General features: G+C 40.6%; 1 protein-coding gene across 5 annotated transcripts in view; it reads right to left on the bottom strand.

Annotated features, from left to right (window-relative positions):
• Window positions 1-386: 386 nt before the first annotated feature.
• The window catches only part of rxrgb (retinoid X receptor, gamma b), a 40220-nt gene continuing 21095 nt past the window's right edge, over window positions 387-19511 (bottom strand). For 4 of the 5 annotated variants that reach the window (XM_061683720.1, XM_061683721.1, XM_061683722.1 and 1 more), the window contains exons 2-10: window positions 18719-18960; window positions 10067-10211; window positions 9811-9990; window positions 8013-8173; window positions 6913-7042; window positions 4333-4465; window positions 4029-4120; window positions 2104-2209; window positions 387-834 (exon numbers count right to left, since the gene is read on the bottom strand). In XM_061683720.1, coding sequence (XP_061539704.1) covers window positions 687-834; window positions 2104-2209; window positions 4029-4120; window positions 4333-4465; window positions 6913-7042; window positions 8013-8173; window positions 9811-9990; window positions 10067-10211; window positions 18719-18960 — 1337 coding nt within the window. In that variant the 3' untranslated portion in view covers window positions 387-686. The remainder of the gene's footprint in view (window positions 835-2103; window positions 2210-4028; window positions 4121-4332; window positions 4466-6912; window positions 7043-8012; window positions 8174-9810; window positions 9991-10066; window positions 10212-18718; window positions 18961-19511) is intronic. The other variant, XM_061683719.1, reaches the window with a different exon arrangement.

Here is a 19511-nt window from a genome sequence, read left to right as displayed (position 1 = left end):
TGGCTTAAACAAGGCCCAGTGACCCACCTAGGGATCATGCTTGAGATACCCCTCCCCAATTACGTAAGAATTTGAGTGCCTTCGTTTGTATCAGTGCTTATCCAGTGCAATTGCGACGTGCAGTTAGCTCGCTAGCTATGCCTACACCCCGGAAATGATCTTGCCTTTAGATAGTCCATTGGCGTAGCCGCTTTAGAGTGCCTCGTTGTCTGCCGTGAATGTGTGCCCATCATGTAGAGAAAGTCGGAATAGTGAGGGGGGGGGGGGGGGGGGAATGCATTAATTGTACATTAATTGTACATAGAGAACATTCAATTACAAAAAGACAAAGAGTTTCACATGTATTTCTTAATAACTTTATTCTGTAAGAATATTCAAATGTGTTTTAAGAAATTTTGTTTTATACAATTACTCTATGAATAAAATCTGATTGCTTCTCAAATGCACAGCGTTTGCTTTCAAAACAGACACCGGCAATGTTCTATTTACAAAGAAATTCACTGTGACGCTTGTAGTCAGTCCTCACTGCAGCCTTGAAATAGCGTTTCGGATTTAATTACAATGTTGTTGTTGTTTTAAATTGTTATAAAATATTCAACTTTACAATGTCAGTGTCCTTTTCTCCTCCCAAACCATCGCCACGTTGCTGACAAGGGCTATTTACAAGAGGGGGTATTTGACAGGGGTCATGTGATCTGATGCGGCGCCTCCAGCATCTCCATGAGAAACGTGTCGATGGGCGTGTCCCCGATGAGCTTGAAAAAGAAAAGGTGCTCCAAGCACTTGAGGCCGATGGAGCGCAACGCTGGCAGGCGGAGCAACAGCTTGGCGAACCTGAGCAAAAACAGCACACACAGAAGATCGTTGAGACAATTCATTATGGACACCCATCCATCCATCCATCCATCCATTTTCTGAGACGCTTATCCACACAAGGATCATGGGAGCGCTGGAGCCTATCCCAGCTATCTTCAGGCAGGAGGTGGGGTTCACCCACGCAGGCACGGGGAGAACATGCAAACTCCACACAGGCGGGGCCGGGATTTGAACCCCGGTCCTCAGAACTGGGAGGCAGACGCTCTAACCAGTCGTACACCGTGCCGCCATTATGGGCACCTGATGCTTGCTAAAGATTTGTGTCACCCCTGTATACTTCGGGGATTCGGCACCTATTCGAAGATTTTATAATTTTTTAAAATTCTTTTCAATTTTTTTCCTTTTTCTTTTTACTTTTTATTGGGGAGAAAACCATGCTCAGAAATTATTATTGCCAGTTAATGCCCATTTATTCAAGATTTTTGGGGTTTAATTTTTTTTAATGCAACATACAATGTATCTAAAAATTTATTTGCAATGAATTAATTTATTTTTATTTTACTTATTTTTTAAACATTTAAAATATTTGAATTCCTTTAAAAAAATTGCTTTCTTTCGATATTTTATCATGAAGTTCACTCGCAATGCTTGGTAAAGATGTGCACATATAGTTTTCTTCCAGTAATTTACAAGATGTTGATTCAAATAATAAATAAGTTTTCGCATATAATGATACTGTAAGGCAAATGTATACAGTGAAACCCTGTTATTCTCCGGGGATGCAGAACGAGCCCTGCCAGCGAATAGCAAAAACCAGCTACTAAAAATACACAGTTTGTAGATTAAAAAAGATGGCGACAAAGCACTTGAAACAGAGACTGCATGCATCGAGCATGTACACGATCACTGAGCCATCATAGTAACATTATTAAACACAAACAAACTACCTTCACACATTGTACATAAATCCTATTCACTAATCAATGGCATTTGGCATTGACACACGTTAGGTTTGAACAGAATGATCGTAAATAACGTTGGCAAATGAGCCACATGTTGCTACGCCATGTCTCCATACTAGGTGCATTTTACTTTTCCTTGTCTTGCTATGTACATTTGACCTACCTTATTTTAAATAATTTTGGACTGTCAATAAGTTTAAGATGTGGTCTTTATATACAATTATTTATAACTATCAAGTAATTCTACAAAGTTTGATGAAGTCACTAGAAAATGTGCTGATATAAGAAAAATGTAATTCAGGAAATCTGAAACAGTGGTTCCCACCTGCCCGGCTGGTCCGGGTATTTGTGTTTGGTGTAGGACTCCAGTGATGCATAGACCTTTTCTCTCAGTGCCTCCACCTCCGTTGGGTTGGACAGGCCTTTCGCATCTGAATCAAACAGACATTGGCGGACACATGAAAACACAACATCAGCAACAGCCAGAGACATTAGAGACTTTGAGAGTTTCAAACATTATATTTCTCGGATTCCATTTTTTTTTCATTTGTATTATTATTATACATATAAAGCTTATCTACATAAATACAAACATTTGAACAGCATATCTCCTCTGGGTTTTTTCTTAAATCTTCAGAAGAGTGAGTCTCAATGTGTGGGGCTCCACCTTGTGGTATGTTAAAGGAACACTTTGGCTACATTTTTAAATGATACAATTTTAAATCATCCATCCATTTTCTGAGCCGGTTATCCTCAGAAGGGTCGCCGGAGTGCTGGAGCCTATCCCAGCTATCATCGGGCAGGAGGCGGGGTTCACCATGAACTGGTTGCCTGCCAATCGCAGGGCACATACAAACAAACAACCATTCGCACTCACATTCACACCTACGGGCAATTTAGAGTTGTCAATTAACCTACCATGCATGTTTTTGGGATGTGGGAGAAAACCGGAGTGCCCGGAGAAAATCCACGCAGGCACGGGGAGAACATGCAAACTCCACACAGGCGGGGCCAGGGATTGAACCCCGGTCCTCAGAACTGTGAGGCTGACGCTCTAACCAGTCGGCCCACGTGCCGCACCATACATTAAAATAGTTTACATAAATGTTTTAAATAAAATAAAGTATCATTTAAATCATAAAATTATGGTACTATTACAAGTATTCATTACTTAATTTTATGAATTTTAGATACGTAAATGTCTTACTACAAAGATTACCTGGGATTAGTTTTCTATTTATATCAGGGAGTACATAAATTTTTTATCGTAACTTTCAAAATCTAGTTTTACGACATAGTAGTTCTTAACTCTTTGGGAGTTTCTGGGATGAAATTGTCAAATTCTCAATTTCTATTTATTTCAAGGAGTGCCCAATAAATGCCTAACTACATAAATTATAACTATAACTATGTAACTTAAAACTATGTGTATGTTAGCATGTTACTGTTAAAACATTGTCTACGTAACTTTGAAACGGCAAATCTAGATGAAGGATACGGTTTCTTTGAGAATATTCTTTTTAAAATAATAATTACAGTTTACAAACAATTTAAAATTCAAAAATACAATATTCAAAATATATTTTATTATAGGAAAGTTTTATAATTTTAATAACAAAATTCAGTCTTACTATAATGATTTTTATGAATGAAATTATAACATTTTAAATTAATATGGTTTCAGTGAATGGTCTATGAAGGCTTATTTAAGTACAGTTTTGTAGGTTTTGAGGATAAACAGACTTGCTGTTTTTAAAAAATGTTTTTTGATTAAATGACACCACGATTCCTTAAATAAAGGCTGTTCTATACTGCCATCTTCTGCATGATTCTTGAAAGACCTCGGCAGAGCCAAAGAGCCACTTGCAAGCCACATATTGGCCTCCTCTGCTGAAGACTGCATAAAATAATTAACATTACACATACCGTGACGGCGGAAACATTTTTGACCCCTCAAGGCCACCATACCCGTAGAAAAAAAGTGAGATTAATAAAGAGAAAAAATAAATGTGACCACTAGGGTCACATAGTAACAGTTTGTTTGCTATGCATAAAAAATAATAAATCTTTTTTGTGGCTCATTACCATCAAGTCATGTTTGCTCGTCGTGTCACACATCTGTCTGTTGCATACAAAAAAACGGAGCAAGGTCTCGACATGGACGAATTTCTGAGCTATCTGGAGCCATAATTATACATACCGTGAAGTAGATAGAGGTGTTATAAGGTGAGTGGATGAAGAAGCACTGACCTGGGTTAAAGAGGACAATGGCTCGCAAGCAGCCCAGCTCGGTTTTATCCATCTGCATATCCTTCATTTTGGAGACGAGCTCTGTCAGGACTCTGCAATGATATCAAATACATAATAATTCATCAACTGAAAGTGGGACAAAAATTAAGCAAAGAAACCCATTTGAAATTCCTGGTTAAGGCACAAGTCTACATTTTTTATTGTCACATTCTGTATTTCGGGTTAAAAATGAAACCCTTATCCTCCTCTGAGAGTGTGAGTGCAAACCTCAGTGGTCAATATATTTTTGTTCTTTGCTTCCGACCTGTCAAAGATGGAGCCCACTCCAGCGCTGTGTGCGCTGCTCCTGTGCACGTGGAGGCCCGTGGCCAGCAGGATTCCGTCTTTCACCGTCACCGAGCGATGAGAGAAGGACGCAATGAGCAGCTCGTTCCAACCTGCAAGAAGAAGAAGAAAGTGAACAAAGCTAAAAGACATAATTCCATGGACGAAATCAGATATATCTTTGTTTGGGGAACGCTGAAAAGAAAAACTAGATGGGGACGAACTTGTGTCTTTTGGTTTTTGTTTCAATTTAAACTTTACTATTAAAAATTTTAGTTTAATTAAAACTTTTTCTCCTGTTATATTACAACATTTTTGGGGAAAAAACATGACTTGTTGTAATATAACAAAATTTTTCCAGAAAAAATATAACTTTTCTTGTAAAAATATTGCTTTGTTTTACTCTTTATTCCCATGGTATTTTTTTTTTCAGAGTGGCCTAAATATGCCTTTGTTAGACTCGCTATATAATGACTTCCTCGAGAAAAACAATCACTAAAAAATACAATTACTTCTATAAAGAAAAATGACTTTGCAACAAACAAAACATTTTTACTTCTTTCCTTGAAAAATTACTTTACTCTTTTAAAACTGACTTTTTATCGAAAAAAAAGATTATTTTTTTTCAAAAACAAAACAAAACATTTTGTATTTTTGCAAAAAACAAAAACTAAAACAAAAAAACGGCACTTTCGTAAGATTACTACAACCCCAATGCCAATGAAGTTGGGACGCTGTGTTAAACATAACTAAAAACAGAATACAATGATTTGCAAATCATGTTCAACCTATATTTAATTGAATAGACTGCAAAGACAAGATATTTAATGTTCAAACTGATAAACTTGATAGTTTTTTAGCAAATAATCATGAACTTAGAGTTTTATGGCTGCAACACATTCCAAAAAAGCTGGGACAGGGTCATGTTTACCACTGTGTTACATTGCCTTTTCTTTTAACAACATTCAATAAACGTTTGGGAACTGAGGACACTAATTGTTGAAGGTGGAATTCTTTCCCATTCTTGCTTGATGTACAGCTTCAGCAGTTCAACAGTCCGGGGTCTCTGTTGTCGTATTGTACGCTTCATAATGCGCCACACATTTTCAATGGTAGACAGGTCTGTACTGCAGGCAGGCCAGTCTAGTACCCGCACTCTTTTACTACAAAGCCACGCTGTTGTAACACGTGCAGAATGTGGTTTGGCATTGTCTTGCTGAAATAAGCAGGGTCATCCATGAAAAAGACGTTCCTTGGATGGCAGCATATGTTTCTCCAAAACCTGTATGTACCTTTCAGCATTAATGGTGCCTTCACAGATGTCTAAGTTACCCATGCCATTGGCACCAACACAGCCCCATACATCACAGATGCTGGCTTTTGAACTTTGCATCCATAACAGTCTGGATGGTTCTTTTCCTCTTTGGCCCGGAGGACACGATGTCCACAATTTCCAAAAACAATTTGAAATGGACCACAGAACAGTTTTCCACTTTGCATCAGTCCATCTTAGATGACCTCGGGCCCAGAGAAGCCGGCGGTGTTTCTGGGTGTTGTTGATGAATTAATTTTGCTTTGGATACTAGAGTTTCAAGTTGCACTCACAGATGTAGTGACAAACTGTATCTTTTTTTGGAACGTGTTGCAGCCATAAAATTCTAAGTTAATGATTATTTGCTAAAAGCAATCAAGTTTATCAGTTTGAACATTAAATATCTTGTCTTTGTAGTGTATTCCATTAAATATATTTTGAACATGATTTGCAAATCATTGTATTCTGTTTTTATTTATGTTTAACACAACGTCCCAACTTCATTGGAATTGGGGTTGTAGTATGTAAGGACTTCTTCATGCAGGCAAATCTCTTACCAGCAGAGGTCGTTCCTGCCTCATTTGCAAACGCACTGCTGGGACTTATGGGTTATTTTTAGTTTTACTGCCCCATTTAGCTTAAATGGTAAATATGTCAAGTGAATATTAAGAGACTTTAATTGACTGCCTGCCTAACGATGACCACCATGGGCATTGTGGCTGTTAAAATGCTATGATGTGTGTGTTTAGTGCAATATACAAAAGATTAGTGGTCCTCAAACTGGACGATAACTTCGGGGTCCTCAAAATAATTTCCAATATTATGTCATTTCATTTTAAGGAGCGCATACCACTTACACATGTGGACCAGCAAATCACCAAAAAAAAAAAAAATCATACTAACCAACAACTCCTCCATACCTTTGGGCCAATTAAATGTTCTGATATGATTGTGACGTGTCACATAAATCTGACATCCCTGCAAGCCCCTCAGCATTTCTAGCCCTCTCACACCCTTTTCACATGTAGAGGTATACAGGTGGAGCAGGGTGATCTCGACAAAAGGGTTAAATGTTTTCAACACGATTATAAGCCACTGCTTTTGTTACGTAAACTGTAAATGTGCACCATGTCATGGCAATGTTCAGCGCCACTGACTTCCACCAGGCTCCTTTCTAGTCTCACACAAAACAATGCAATTTTGCACTAATTATCTAAATAAATATTTATATACCCAGGGTGGGGTTACCTGCTCGTAATAGGATGACCTGGTCATCAAGGGGGAGCTCTGAAAAGTGGGGGATCCTCTTGGCCCACTCCACTAAAGTGAAGAGCTGCTTGTCTGCTGCCTGGCAGATGTTGGTGACGGGGTCGTTGGTCTACAGGCAGAGAAACAGGGAGGTTGAGCTGGCATTCCAGAACAAAAGTCAAGACAACAGAAAATATGTGCAGCAAGGCTTATTTTGGGGTTCTTTGCACAACAGTGACATGCTCCCGAGACTTGTGAACAAGTTTTTGGCAAGCCCGAAGTATCTTGGATCACATTGATAGGAATATCACAAGAGTTCTTGCTCAAGCGTGAAGCAATCATTCCTCCAAATTCAAAGGAGATCATTTGTAAATTGAGACCGAGAGAAACTGGACCAGGAAACCGGTGCACCGATTGGACTGTTTGACCCCAACTTCCTCTGGACATACAAAATCAATATAATGTTGCTTTGATATGGGCAATCAATGGAATGCAGATCAAAAAATATTAATCTGGTCAATCACTAACCAGGAAAATGTAGTCATAGACTTCAATTATCTCAAACATCTTGGAGTGAATAGGATTCTTTCTAAACTGACAATAACCATTAAAATTTGAAGAAAACTATCTATCTATCTATCTATCTATCTATCTATCTATCTATCTATCTATCTATCTATCTATCTATCTATCTATCTATCTATCTATCTATCTATCTATCTATCTATCTATCTATCTATCAAACAAGCTAGCTAGATAGGTAGCTCGTGAACTAGCTAACTAGCTAGCTATCATGTGTAATGTTGATTACTTTATGCACTCACTTCAACATAATTTCTTACTTTCCTATTAGCCAGGGGTTTGGCACCATCTTGTGGCAACTTGGAGTGTTATAGAAAGAAAATTGCTGCCGATAAATTCCACAGGAAAAAAAAAAAAAAAGGTTTATCGGTGAATGGTTGAATAGCGAAGCTCAAATTGGCGGGGTTTCACTGTAGTGGTCAACATGATAACATTTGAAGGGGCACGAATGAGACGTGGTCGTTACAGTAGACTGGCAATGTGGTGCTAATGTGTCGCTCACTGCGAAGAACCCTTACTGAGTTGCCGGGGCTGCCGTCGGGGCACGTCTCCGTTTTGGGCTCCACCGCCAGCTCGGCGTCCAGGATCTTGTCCACGGGCATCTCCTCATTGAAACTGCTGGTCGACTCCACCTCGTTCTCCCCACGCTCTTTCCCACGCTGCCTCTCTTCCTGTACTGCTACAACATGCAGGCACACACAAACTCATATTTTTGCAGTCATCACTTGTGTTACACAACAGATGCATTACACAGTACACTCAGTGGTAACTTTATATGGTAGACCTGCAGGAGCTCATGATATCAAATATAACAATTCTTGACAAATATATGTAATAATGACCAAGTTTGATTGACTGTTAGTAGAGGTGTTTCATAGTTTCTTAATATAGTTTTGAGGATTATAACTTACTGCTAACACTAAATTCACCATCCTAAAAAGTACTATAAAACAACAGAAAGAATCAAATTACTTTTTAAAATAGAAATTAGGAAGGCTTTGACCTTCTGAAAAGTATTTTCATGTGTTTAATGAATCTGTATGGCACAAGTTTTACTTTTTGAATTGAAGTCATTGAAATAAATGAACTTTTTCTACCATATTCAAATCGATTGAGATGCACCTGCATGTGAAATGGGCGGGTGCACAACGGCTATAAGACGTCTACACACCCCTCTTGCAATGCCTTTTTTTTTGGTGATATACAGTAAAAATGAGACCAACCAAGGTCGAACTTTTTGCCCAGTATTCCAAACGGTATGTCAAACGCAACACTGCTCATCACCAAAATAACACCACACCTACAGTGAAGCATGGAGTTGGCAGCTTCATGCTGTTCTTCAACTGGAACTGGTGCCTTAGTCCAGGTGAGAGGGAAGTATGAGCAATTCAAAATAGCAGCTAGTATAAGCACAAAAAACTTTCAGGTTAATTGGGCACACTTTAAATTGTAGCAGGTGTCTGCTGACTCCATTTAACATGAGTTTGAATGTAATTGGTTAATTCTGATCACAGCCATATCCCAGTTACAGTATATAAGAGGTATACACACTTGTACATTATCTAAGCTGTTTACTTTTACTTCCCCTCTCTCCCAATTTGGTTGTACAGGTTATAGGTCGGCGGCACGGTGGCCGACTGGTTAGAGCGTCAGCCTCACAGTTCTGAGGTGCGGGGTTCAATCCCCGTCCCCGCCTGTGTGGAGTTTGCATGTTCTCCCTGTGCCTGTGTGGGTTTTCTCCGGGCACTCCGGTTTCCTCCCACATCCCGAAAACATGCATTAATTGGAGACTCTAAATTGCCCGTAGGCATGACCGTGAGTGCGAATGGTTGTTTGTTTCTATGTGCCCTGTGATTGGCTGGCAACCAGTTCAGGGTGTACCCCGCCTCCTGCCCGATGACAGCTGGGATAGGCTCCAGCACGCCTGCGACCCTAGTGAGGAGAAGCGGCTCAGAAAATGGATGGATGGAGGTTATAGGTCACATAATTGGTGGGTTTTATCTTGGGTTCTTTCTTTAGATCACAAAAACCTGTCAATAGAGCAGGGGTGTGTAGAATGTTTAGATCCACTGTACCTAATATTGCAGAGTGTAGGCATATAATATAGAAATTATATTACAATACTGTATTACTTATTATTTATTTATCTATATGATATAGGATATAAAAAATATATATAATATTTTTATTTTCTGTTTATTTGTTAAACGTTGGGTACTTTTTAAAAATAAATATAATACATGCTGTTCTCTCAAGTTTTTAGTGTATGTTGTTGATAATAAATATGAATGAGAAATATACCCCAGTGCCAAGTACCTTCTCTCTTCATGCCCATGGCCAGGCACTTCTGGTAGCGACAGTACTGGCAGCGGTTGCGCTGGCGCTTGTCGATCAGACACTCTTTGCTGTCTCGACAAGTATAGGTGAGATCTTTGCGCACGGTCCTCTTGAAGAAGCCTTTGCATCCCTCACAGCTGTACACGCCATAGTGTTTCCCTGCACGCATACGAAAGGATACGTGTCATCTTTAGCTGAAGGAATTGTTATGTTGAGAGTCTGCCCTTTGAGTTACCTGAGGAGCGGTCTCCACAGATGGCGCAGATGTGCTTTGACATCCCTCCCGGGCTCGGGCACTGGTAGTTGATGCTCCCCAGGTTCTGCAGGCCCGGCGGAGGCTTGATGTCCTCAGAGCTGCTAACACTGTTCATAGAGTTCATCTAGCACAAATGAGAAGCGAACAAGAGTTGAGGGCGAGGGGACCAGTCAGCTAAGGTGAATTAGCGAAGGACAGGAAGGGGAGGGGAAGTAAGAGTGAATGGTGTTAGGTGGTCTCGTGACATGTTCCTGTTTTTTTTTTCCCTTATTTACTTATTTTGTCCTCTGCTCACCATTGTGTGTCCCCCGCCCCAACACCACCCAACCGCACAGCCACAATTTTATTGTGAAAGTGTGTCACATGCCTGCTCAGCGGGAGGGCTGACTGTTCTCGCTGAGGCTTGTCATGCAGGTTTCTAAATGTTTCTAAGTCTGGGAGAGGCACATGAGGCCAGTCACATGGTCGCCAGGATGTGTAGTTCTTAAGCACAGACAGAAGGAGGCGCTAACATGAATTATTGCATTTTGAAGGGTTGGAGAAGGTCTCTTGACAGCTATTGAGTAAAGCTTTGACTTTTGCACATACATTAGCTCACTTTAAAGTATCGTTGCAAAATTTCACATCACCATTGAAAAGACATTATGCAACTGCAATATGATATTTTTTAATTCATCCTTTACACAGCAGTGATTTTGACATTTTATTTTATGCAACTCTTCATTAGGAGAGTAACCTTAACACATGAATCTCAATTAATTAATTACAAAAAGTTAAAGTGAGTTAAAAAAAAAGTTGAAATGCAATTCAATGCATTTTTTCAGAGTTAACAATATTCCTGTCTGTGTCAATTATTGATTCAGTAGTTGACTAAAATCTTTTTAAATTAACCCAAGTTGCTTTGTAGGGCAAATATTTTTACACTATAAAAATGCGATTAATCAAGTTTAAATAATTACAAAGCCGCTAATTAATTAGATATTTTTCATTAATATCCCCTACAATTGATAGTTTATTTATAGTTAGGCAGTGAGTAGGTGTAATGCATTATTATTATTATTATTATTATTATTATTATTATTGCATACTGCACAGTATTTTATCACATGGGGGAAATTTGAATAAAGTTGGAACAATACAGTTTTTTTTGGTGTTTTCATTATCATAATTCGGTCCTCTGATCCCCTTATGCTGACAAGAGCCAAGCAGCATTTTTTTTTCCAATGTTTTTGTGCAAACATCTGCAACACAGCTGGAAACGCTGACCGACAAATGCCCCTCTGTCTATATTTGATGTGGTGTGTCATAACCGACCCACGTCTCAGTCACCTCAGGCTTTTCCTATCACTTATTTACAATGTGCACTCTCCTCCGACGCTTGCCTAATGGTGGACTCATCACAGACCTCTAGGTGGTGACCTTCCGGCTGAGACGAGCATGCGTGGGATTCTTTCCTGTCAGCTTTCCGTCTGCATGGTCGCCATCCGCACATGCCCCCAAGGCAGACACTTGTACTTAAATGAGCATCCACCCCGCCCCCTTTACCAGCTAGTGCTCTTCAGCGCACTCAGCCACAGATTTCACTCATAATTAATTTCACGTGTGTACACAATACAACTCTAAACTGCTGCTCAAATGTTAATTCAGCTCCAGACATAAAAACATGCTTCTAACGGAGACAAACGCCTTTTATTGGATTATTGATGCGTCATACATTCTTTATGCAATACAAGCTACGAAGAACATAGAGCAGCATGTGCGTGAAATGTGCTTCTGCACTTTTCCAATTGCTTAGATTCATAAACTAAGAGTGAAAAATTCAATTTGCAGATGTCTCCAATACTAGATTTCTTGCTACAGTGGTGTCTCATACCTCAAAACACTTGAATCTCAAACCATCTTTCCGCTTCAATTTTTTTTAAAGAAGAAAAATAGCACTCTATAATATTTTACTTTACAATGGACATTTGGCTGTTCCTACAACACACCTGGGAGCAGTATAATACAGGCATACGGACATACATGGTCACAGCTCCTAAAAAAACTGCAGTAATTTAGTCGTTCTTTGCAGAGGATAAAGAATATATGTCTGAGAATTGCTATAGTATCTCTCTACATGTGTTGCTCCACCGTTTGTGTTCAAATATCTATAACTTAAAGGATTAAAACACGGATATATATATTGGATGCTATGCTAATGTATTTTGATAGAAAATTGACAGACATCTTCATAAGACACCTGGGAGCTGTTTTCAATAGTCAAAATTTTGCATAATATACCTTTAAAGCTGGCTATTCGGCATTGCTGTGCATGTCAATGACTGTGTTAGAGGTAATTTTTGTCCAACAGAGTAATTTTGTCATTTCAGATTCAATAAATTTGTCTTAGCTTATTGCGTAGGACAACTTCGCTCCTCCAGAGACAACAGCCAGACAGCTCTGCAACTCCTACAGGTATTTGGAAGGAGCCAACTCCTGAGAAGTAAGGTCACTTAACTTAATATATTGCACATTATGCAAATCTTTACACTAATGTCCCTCTTACAACAACATTTAAATTGTACTTGCTTTTTTTTTTTTTTTGGTTTTTAAAATTACCTTTTTATTTTATAATTACTACCGCATACTGTACTTGAATTTTAACTACTGCTTCAGACTGCCGAGTGTACATAATCATTGTTTGATAACTGTGCCTTTTCCTTAGCTTCTTTGAGAATTAATACACTTATAAGGATACAAGGCATGATAATCCAAAGAAGAAAATGGAAATGATGATGATAAAAATAAAAAAAGGGTGCATTTTGTCCTTAAATCTTACATGACAACTATCTATCCATCCATCCATTTTCTGAGCCGCTTCTCCTCACTAGGGTCACGGCGTGCCGGAGCCTATCCCAGCTATCATCGGGCAGGAGGCGGAGTACACCCTAAACTGGTTGCCAGCCAATTGCAGGGCACATACAAAAAAACAACCATTCGCACTCACATTCACACCTAAGGGCAATTTAGAGTTGTCAATCAACCTACCATGCATGTTTTTGGGATGTGGGAGGAAACCGGAGTGCCTGGAGAAAACTCACGCAGGCACGGGGAGAACATACAAACTCCACACAGGCGGGGCTGGGATTTGAACCCGGGTCCTCAGAACTGTGAGGCAGATGTGCTAACCAGTCGTCCACTGTGCCGCCCAGCTTGATTCCATTTCCATTATTTATTTTTCTTTTCTTTTTTTTTTTTTTTTTTTTTGTCCTGTCGGCTGTTAGGTCAAGCAGAATGAAAAATCTGGATCCCTTTTTTGCCGGAACAGTTTTACTGTGTCACAGTGGAGTTTTCAACCTTCCGCTGTGGTATTATAATTGAGGTTTATTGAAAATCAGACTTGATCATTCGAACAGAACAAAGTTTCTAGAAGGGAGAGCGAAACAAAGACAAAAGACAAAGCACTAATTGAAAACAGGATGAGAGAAGTAAATCATTACATAAACTCCAACAATGAAACATTAATACGAGTGTTGCATGGGGCTGTAGTGCTACACCCTGTGAGGGCAAGGACAGGACAAGATAGAACAGGACAAGGACAGGAGAAGAAGCATGCAGGAAAAGGGTCTTGAACTCGGCTGTACAACTGAAGTGTGGTGGCATTAATTATGTGAATTATAAAAGTCTACAGGACGAGAGCAAAAGTGATTTGCATATTCATGAGTTATTTGTTGCAGTAAGTGCGTGACCCCAGGCCCTGTGAAAGAGTCCTAGGGTTGTGTGCCTGCGGATACATGCAAGTGAATTGACACCGTTTTACATGCACAAAGACTGACAGAAGTGTCCTGTAATTGCTGTGGCCGCACCGCGGCAGCTGAGGACCCCACCCGATCAATCGAGGGGCGGGAACAAGCCCAGGGGTCCACCAGAGAGCAGCCCGGCGGACAGGACACGTCCCACACCGAGGGACCCAGGGCGGTCCGCCGGCCCCACCGAGGCGCCTCGACAACCGGCCGCAGGGACCCAATGCCACCCCCCCAGCCAACCACCCTACCTACCCCCCCACCCCCACCCCACCCCCCAACCCGCAGGGCCCGCGATGCAGCCAGTCCCCGCCCAGACCGAGGGCGGGAGAGTGTCCCTTGTTAGTTGGAAAGGAGGGTGGATAGGGGCACCCGACAAGGGAATGATAAGGGGGGGACCCAAGGAGCAGCCACGGGCAATGAGAGGTCACCCGCAACACCAAGCAGTCATCCAGCCTGCGGGGCCCGGCCTCGGGAGCACAGCCATGCAAGTAAGTGCCAGGGTCCCGACTGGCAGTCATTGGCCCTACCCAGTGTATCAGTGCCCGCCTGAGTGGTGTGGTGCATTAAAATCTGGAGAGGTCAGTGAGCCAAGGGGGTGGGGGCAGGGCTGCCAGGCACTACTGCCTAACAGCCAAACCCCACACAACCACGACCCACCGCCCCCAGAGATAGGTGTATGTGGTGCATTAAAACATGGGGAGTGTGTGTGATGCATTTAAAATCCAGGGGGGCAGGCAAGGCGGAGGGGCAGGGCGCACGGACCGAGAAACAGCACAGATGTGCTGAAACCCAATCCGGCACCCACACTCTCCCGATCCCATACCAGTCCCCCAGGAACCCTTTGATATGTGTATGTGCCCAGATGTGATTAGTGAGAAATATATACAGTGAATGGTGTGCGTGTGTGCTAAGTGAGTGATTAAGAGGCATCGCTCCCACAGGTCGGGCCCATATTGTAGACTGTATAATTATATATCGGCCTTCTGGATCTGCTACTGTACTATTTATTGTAAAAGATAGTCTTTTGTGGACTAGTATTGAGACTCCTCTTTGTCCTACAGTTATAAAAGGCCGAGATAACCTGAGTGAAATTAGAGTCAATGAGGCATTTTTCTTCGGATTTAGTAGGGTGCGTTTCTTGTAATAGGAGGAGGTCTGTTTTAAATTTAGTGGTATAATCCATAATCTTAATTCTCTTTGCCTGTGATCGAATGCCATTGACATTCCAAGACACGAATGTTAAGTGTGACATATAATGGGTGTGTGTATCATCATTTTAAATAGATTTGATACGATGCATTCTTTGCTGTGGTTTTTTTGACAGTTTTCGGGAGATTTTTTGGTATTGTGTTGATGAATGTTATTTAGAGAGGGTGATAGAGATGCTATATTTGAGTACTGCAAAGCCAGGGTACATAGAAGGGTAACGAGCAAACACTAAACATAGGAAACAAACAGTGACAAGGGGATAATATGCTGTGTGGTGGTGGTTTGTGGTACGCAAAAAGAGTTTTAGCGACTTGTGCGTTTAGTGTGTGTGGAAGCAAGCAGTGCAGGAAAGCAGAGAGAGAGGAGTGATGATTCATGCTGGGGGCATGAGGGATTCCGTTTTTGTTTATCTAAGCAAAAGTGGAAAGAATGAAACAGAATACAATACATTTTTGACAATTCATAACGACAACAGATCAAAAATAGTACTTATCTAGAAGAGCCAGGGCGTGACGTGGGCATCACGAAACAGTTGGCCGTCGACATATAGCTTGTCGACAACTAACCACGCTCGTTTGCCTTTGTCGCGGAACCCCTTTATCTACGGGTACAAAACTCTACGCCTCTCATTAATCTCCTCGGGGAACTGGTCGTGCATTCCAAACGAAGTCCCTTTAAGCTCCCGACCTTTGGATTTTACAAACACTTTTTTTGAAAGTGTTCAAATTTTGCAATGACGGGACGTGGTCGGTTTCCTGGACGAGGGCCTCCCAATCGGTGGACACTGTGAAAAGTGATCTTGTCGACTGTATCTTGCTGTATGTTAAGCGCGGACGTCATCAAGTTTTTAATCTGCACCTCGAGGTCTTCCGGAGCATTGTCTGGAATGCCTGAGAAAATGAGGTTGTCACGCATCTCGATTGAATGTCCAACGTAGTTTCTTTCATGAATTTATATTCCAGTCTAAGAGTTGGTAGTTCTGCTGAAGTTGACATCATGTTTGATCGAAGCGCAGTATTATCTAATTTTAGCAATCACGCAATCTCTCGCTTTGTCACGGCATGCTCCCGAGCTTCCTGTCACCCATCATGTTATCAACCCCCAGTTAGTTCACATTTCCATTATTTATTACAAAAACATTTTTTATTTATTTATTTGTTTTAAACTAAATAAATTGAGCGTCCAAACAATCTCCCGGAACAGATTGCGTTACAGTTCTGAGGCTCTGCTGGGTATTAGTTGACATTTGTTATTTATTTGGTCAAAATGTAATAATCAGACGTGCACTAGCTGGGGGCTGAACATCCCGACAATGAACTAGGAACAATACTGGACTTGGTGTGTGCGGTCATGGACTTCAGTTGACCGGAGAATAAAGTAGGATGTACAGTATTCCATATGACACAATGACCTAATAACTTGGTATTAACCCTGAGTGTCCCTTCAGGCATGGATCTATATAGTCATCGGAACGTATGGAGAGTGTAATGTCTGCGGTGCTGGCTTCTGCGGGGCATTCAACAACTTTCTGTGGCTACAGTTCCATTGATCCTCCATTAGCTCACTGTCGTAGTTCAATATGCCAGACAGAAAAAGGCGGGGCAATCTTGGGGCATGTTCCCATTATTTTTTTCACATACGAAGTGTGTCAGAAAATTCTAGAAGTGGTGTCACAAAAGATTACTTGAATCCATAACTACAAGTACAAACTGAGTTTTCCCTTTCAATGGGGGCCAGATGCTTGTATCTCAATTGGTATGGTATGGTAGCTTTTATTGTCAGTCCTCAATATATGTGAAACGTACAGAGGGCCGAAATTACTTTCCCAAGAGGCCATTGTCACAAAAATCAATTACAAACAAACAAACAAATCATAAAACATAAAAAACATCAATGCTCTGTGGATGAAGAGGTTATAGATGAAAGAGGAAGTCTGGAGTCTGGTCTTTCACCATTGAAATGAATGGAATTGCCATTACTCCATTCAAGACCCCCCCCCCCAAAAAATATTTAGAATTAAAAAATATCACTATAATTTTTTATTTACTTTATAATAACGTTCTACGATTGAATAATTAAATATAATGTAAATAATTGATCAGTTTTTGTTACATTTTTTGCTTCAATTCAATGGACATTGTGCTGCTCCTTCTGGTGTGTGTGCCTTGTCCACCTGCTGGCAGGATAATAAAGACAGACACATTTGAAGAAGAGTTTCACAAGTGACTCAGTAAACTGTTGCTTAAAGGTTTATAACACCGCATCACCAATGCTTGCCATTAGCCCCTCTATGGTGTTTTGCAGTGTGTTAGCATAAAGTTAAACATACTTTATTAAGGTAAAGCTACAGTACGTGGTTGTTTTTAATATACAATGTGTAAATCTATTTGTTTTATGTTTGACAGTAACCTTCAACTGGGAGTGGCAAAAAACAGCTTGAAGCCTCTTTTTTAAAACGAAAAATCATTATTTGCCCAACTGCTGCTTGTTGTGATGTGAGCTGAATTGAGTTCACTGCCATCATACAGTACTCGTATCTTAAATTTTTGCTTGCTACTCAAAGCAAAAAAAACAACAACAACAACATCAAAAAAGTGTCCGAACAACAGTTTGTTTCTCTAAAAACTTAAAGCCTGGTCACTCATATCTCAAGGCACCACTCTATCTCTTTTGTGACAACAGTCCTAGGTCTTTTCTGACACACCTGATATATACTGTATGTACTGAAAAGACGGTGCTGCAAGACATTGAAAAGAACCAAATATGGAGCATGAACATTACAAAACTGGACGATAGAAAGACACAAAGGCTGGAGACACAGAGGTAAATAGAGCATAAGAAAATACACAAACATAAAGGCTACTCTTTTCTCCTGCGCCCCCCCACTCTCTCTCTCTCTCTCTCTTATGCAGTACTTCATTAAAGGGCTCATACTAAGACTGCACTATAAGTCCGCTCACATGACAACAGACACAGGGACGACCTAAAAGGCAAGTTTAAAGGTCAGAAAACGGTGAGAACGAGCTTGAGGAAGGCCAAGGTATGCAAGTCCAAGACATTGGCAATGGCTTTTACATTCAACCTTCGAACTACCGAATTCAAAAGCAAATGCTAACATGTTTAACACTAATGGGAATATTAAAAAAATAACTTTTTAGACAAATAAACAAGTATACACTATGATAGTCATACATATACTATAAACACAAATGTAATTTTATATAATTCTGTCTGCGATTGGCTGGCGACCAGTTCAGGATGTACCCCGCCTCCTGCCCGAAGATAGCCAGCACGCCTGCGACCCTTGTGAGGATAAGCGGTATAGACAATGGGTGGATGGATATAATTCTGTGATTCATATTAAATCCCAGCACTATTCTAAGAGCGATACAATATGTAATAGCAGGTGTCTGTCATATTGCCAACTTCATGCAGCTTGTTGTAAATAGATTTGCTATTTTGACTGGTGTATGCCACTTTCCTGGTGTTTATAGATTGGTATGCCTGTACTCATATTTGGTGAGACAGAGATCTGCTAAACCACTTTTCAATATTTCTGCAACGATGAAATAAAAGTCTATTCTATCCTATGTCCTGAGACAACACGTGCATCTAATCACAGGCGATTTTTCCTCACCTGCGGACTTCCGAGCGGTCCGAAGTTCAAGTTGGGCGTGGATGGCAGCGATACGGCGGGCGAACCCAGAGACGAGGTGATGACGGAGTAAGGGGAGGCCAGGCCGTTCATAGGCGAGCCCATGGTGGACATGGGCGATGGCAAGTGCCTGGAGTTGCTGATGACCGAGGGGTGGCCCACCATGCCGCCCATCGGCTGGGCGTGGGGGTGAGAATGGGCCGTGCTCATTGGCCCAGAAGAGTCTAAAAGAAGAAGGAGCGTTTCATTATGGCGTGGTATAAAAAGACAATGTGAATCAAAGTCAAGCGCAATAAAAAAAAAAAAAAAAAAAACATGAATGGCCGTGAATATGTGAATGGATTACATATCACTAGTAAATGGCTAATTCAGAAGAAACGTGAGAGATTGTGAACTTGTGCAAGGAGAACAAATATGAAAAATCGAACAGAAAGTATCCCATAAACTGAATAAAATCTCAAGATGATGAAATGTTTTTGACACCACTGCAATCAAAAGTGAGCATAAGTATAATTTCAATGGTACAAATGTATAGATAGGCATTTAACATGACATTCTCATTCCGCTTGTAAAACTAGACTGGTGCCTTACGATACGATTTTAATTTGTTCTGTGATCACTTTCGTAACTCTTAACACTCGTACCACATCATCTTTTCCTCCTGGAATGAATACTAATACCATTAATCAGTTCCAACCTTCCCAAAAAAACCACACAAATGTTTTGTTTTGTTTTAATAAAAAAGGAATAAAAAACACTCTAATATTGCACACAT

The sequence above is a fragment of the Phycodurus eques genome, chromosome 8 (assembly GCF_024500275.1).
Source record: "Phycodurus eques isolate BA_2022a chromosome 8, UOR_Pequ_1.1, whole genome shotgun sequence".
Taxonomy (NCBI): Eukaryota; Metazoa; Chordata; class Actinopteri; order Syngnathiformes; family Syngnathidae; genus Phycodurus; species Phycodurus eques.
Note: the sequence above shows the minus strand (reverse complement) of the source record. Positions and strands in the feature narration are given on the sequence as shown.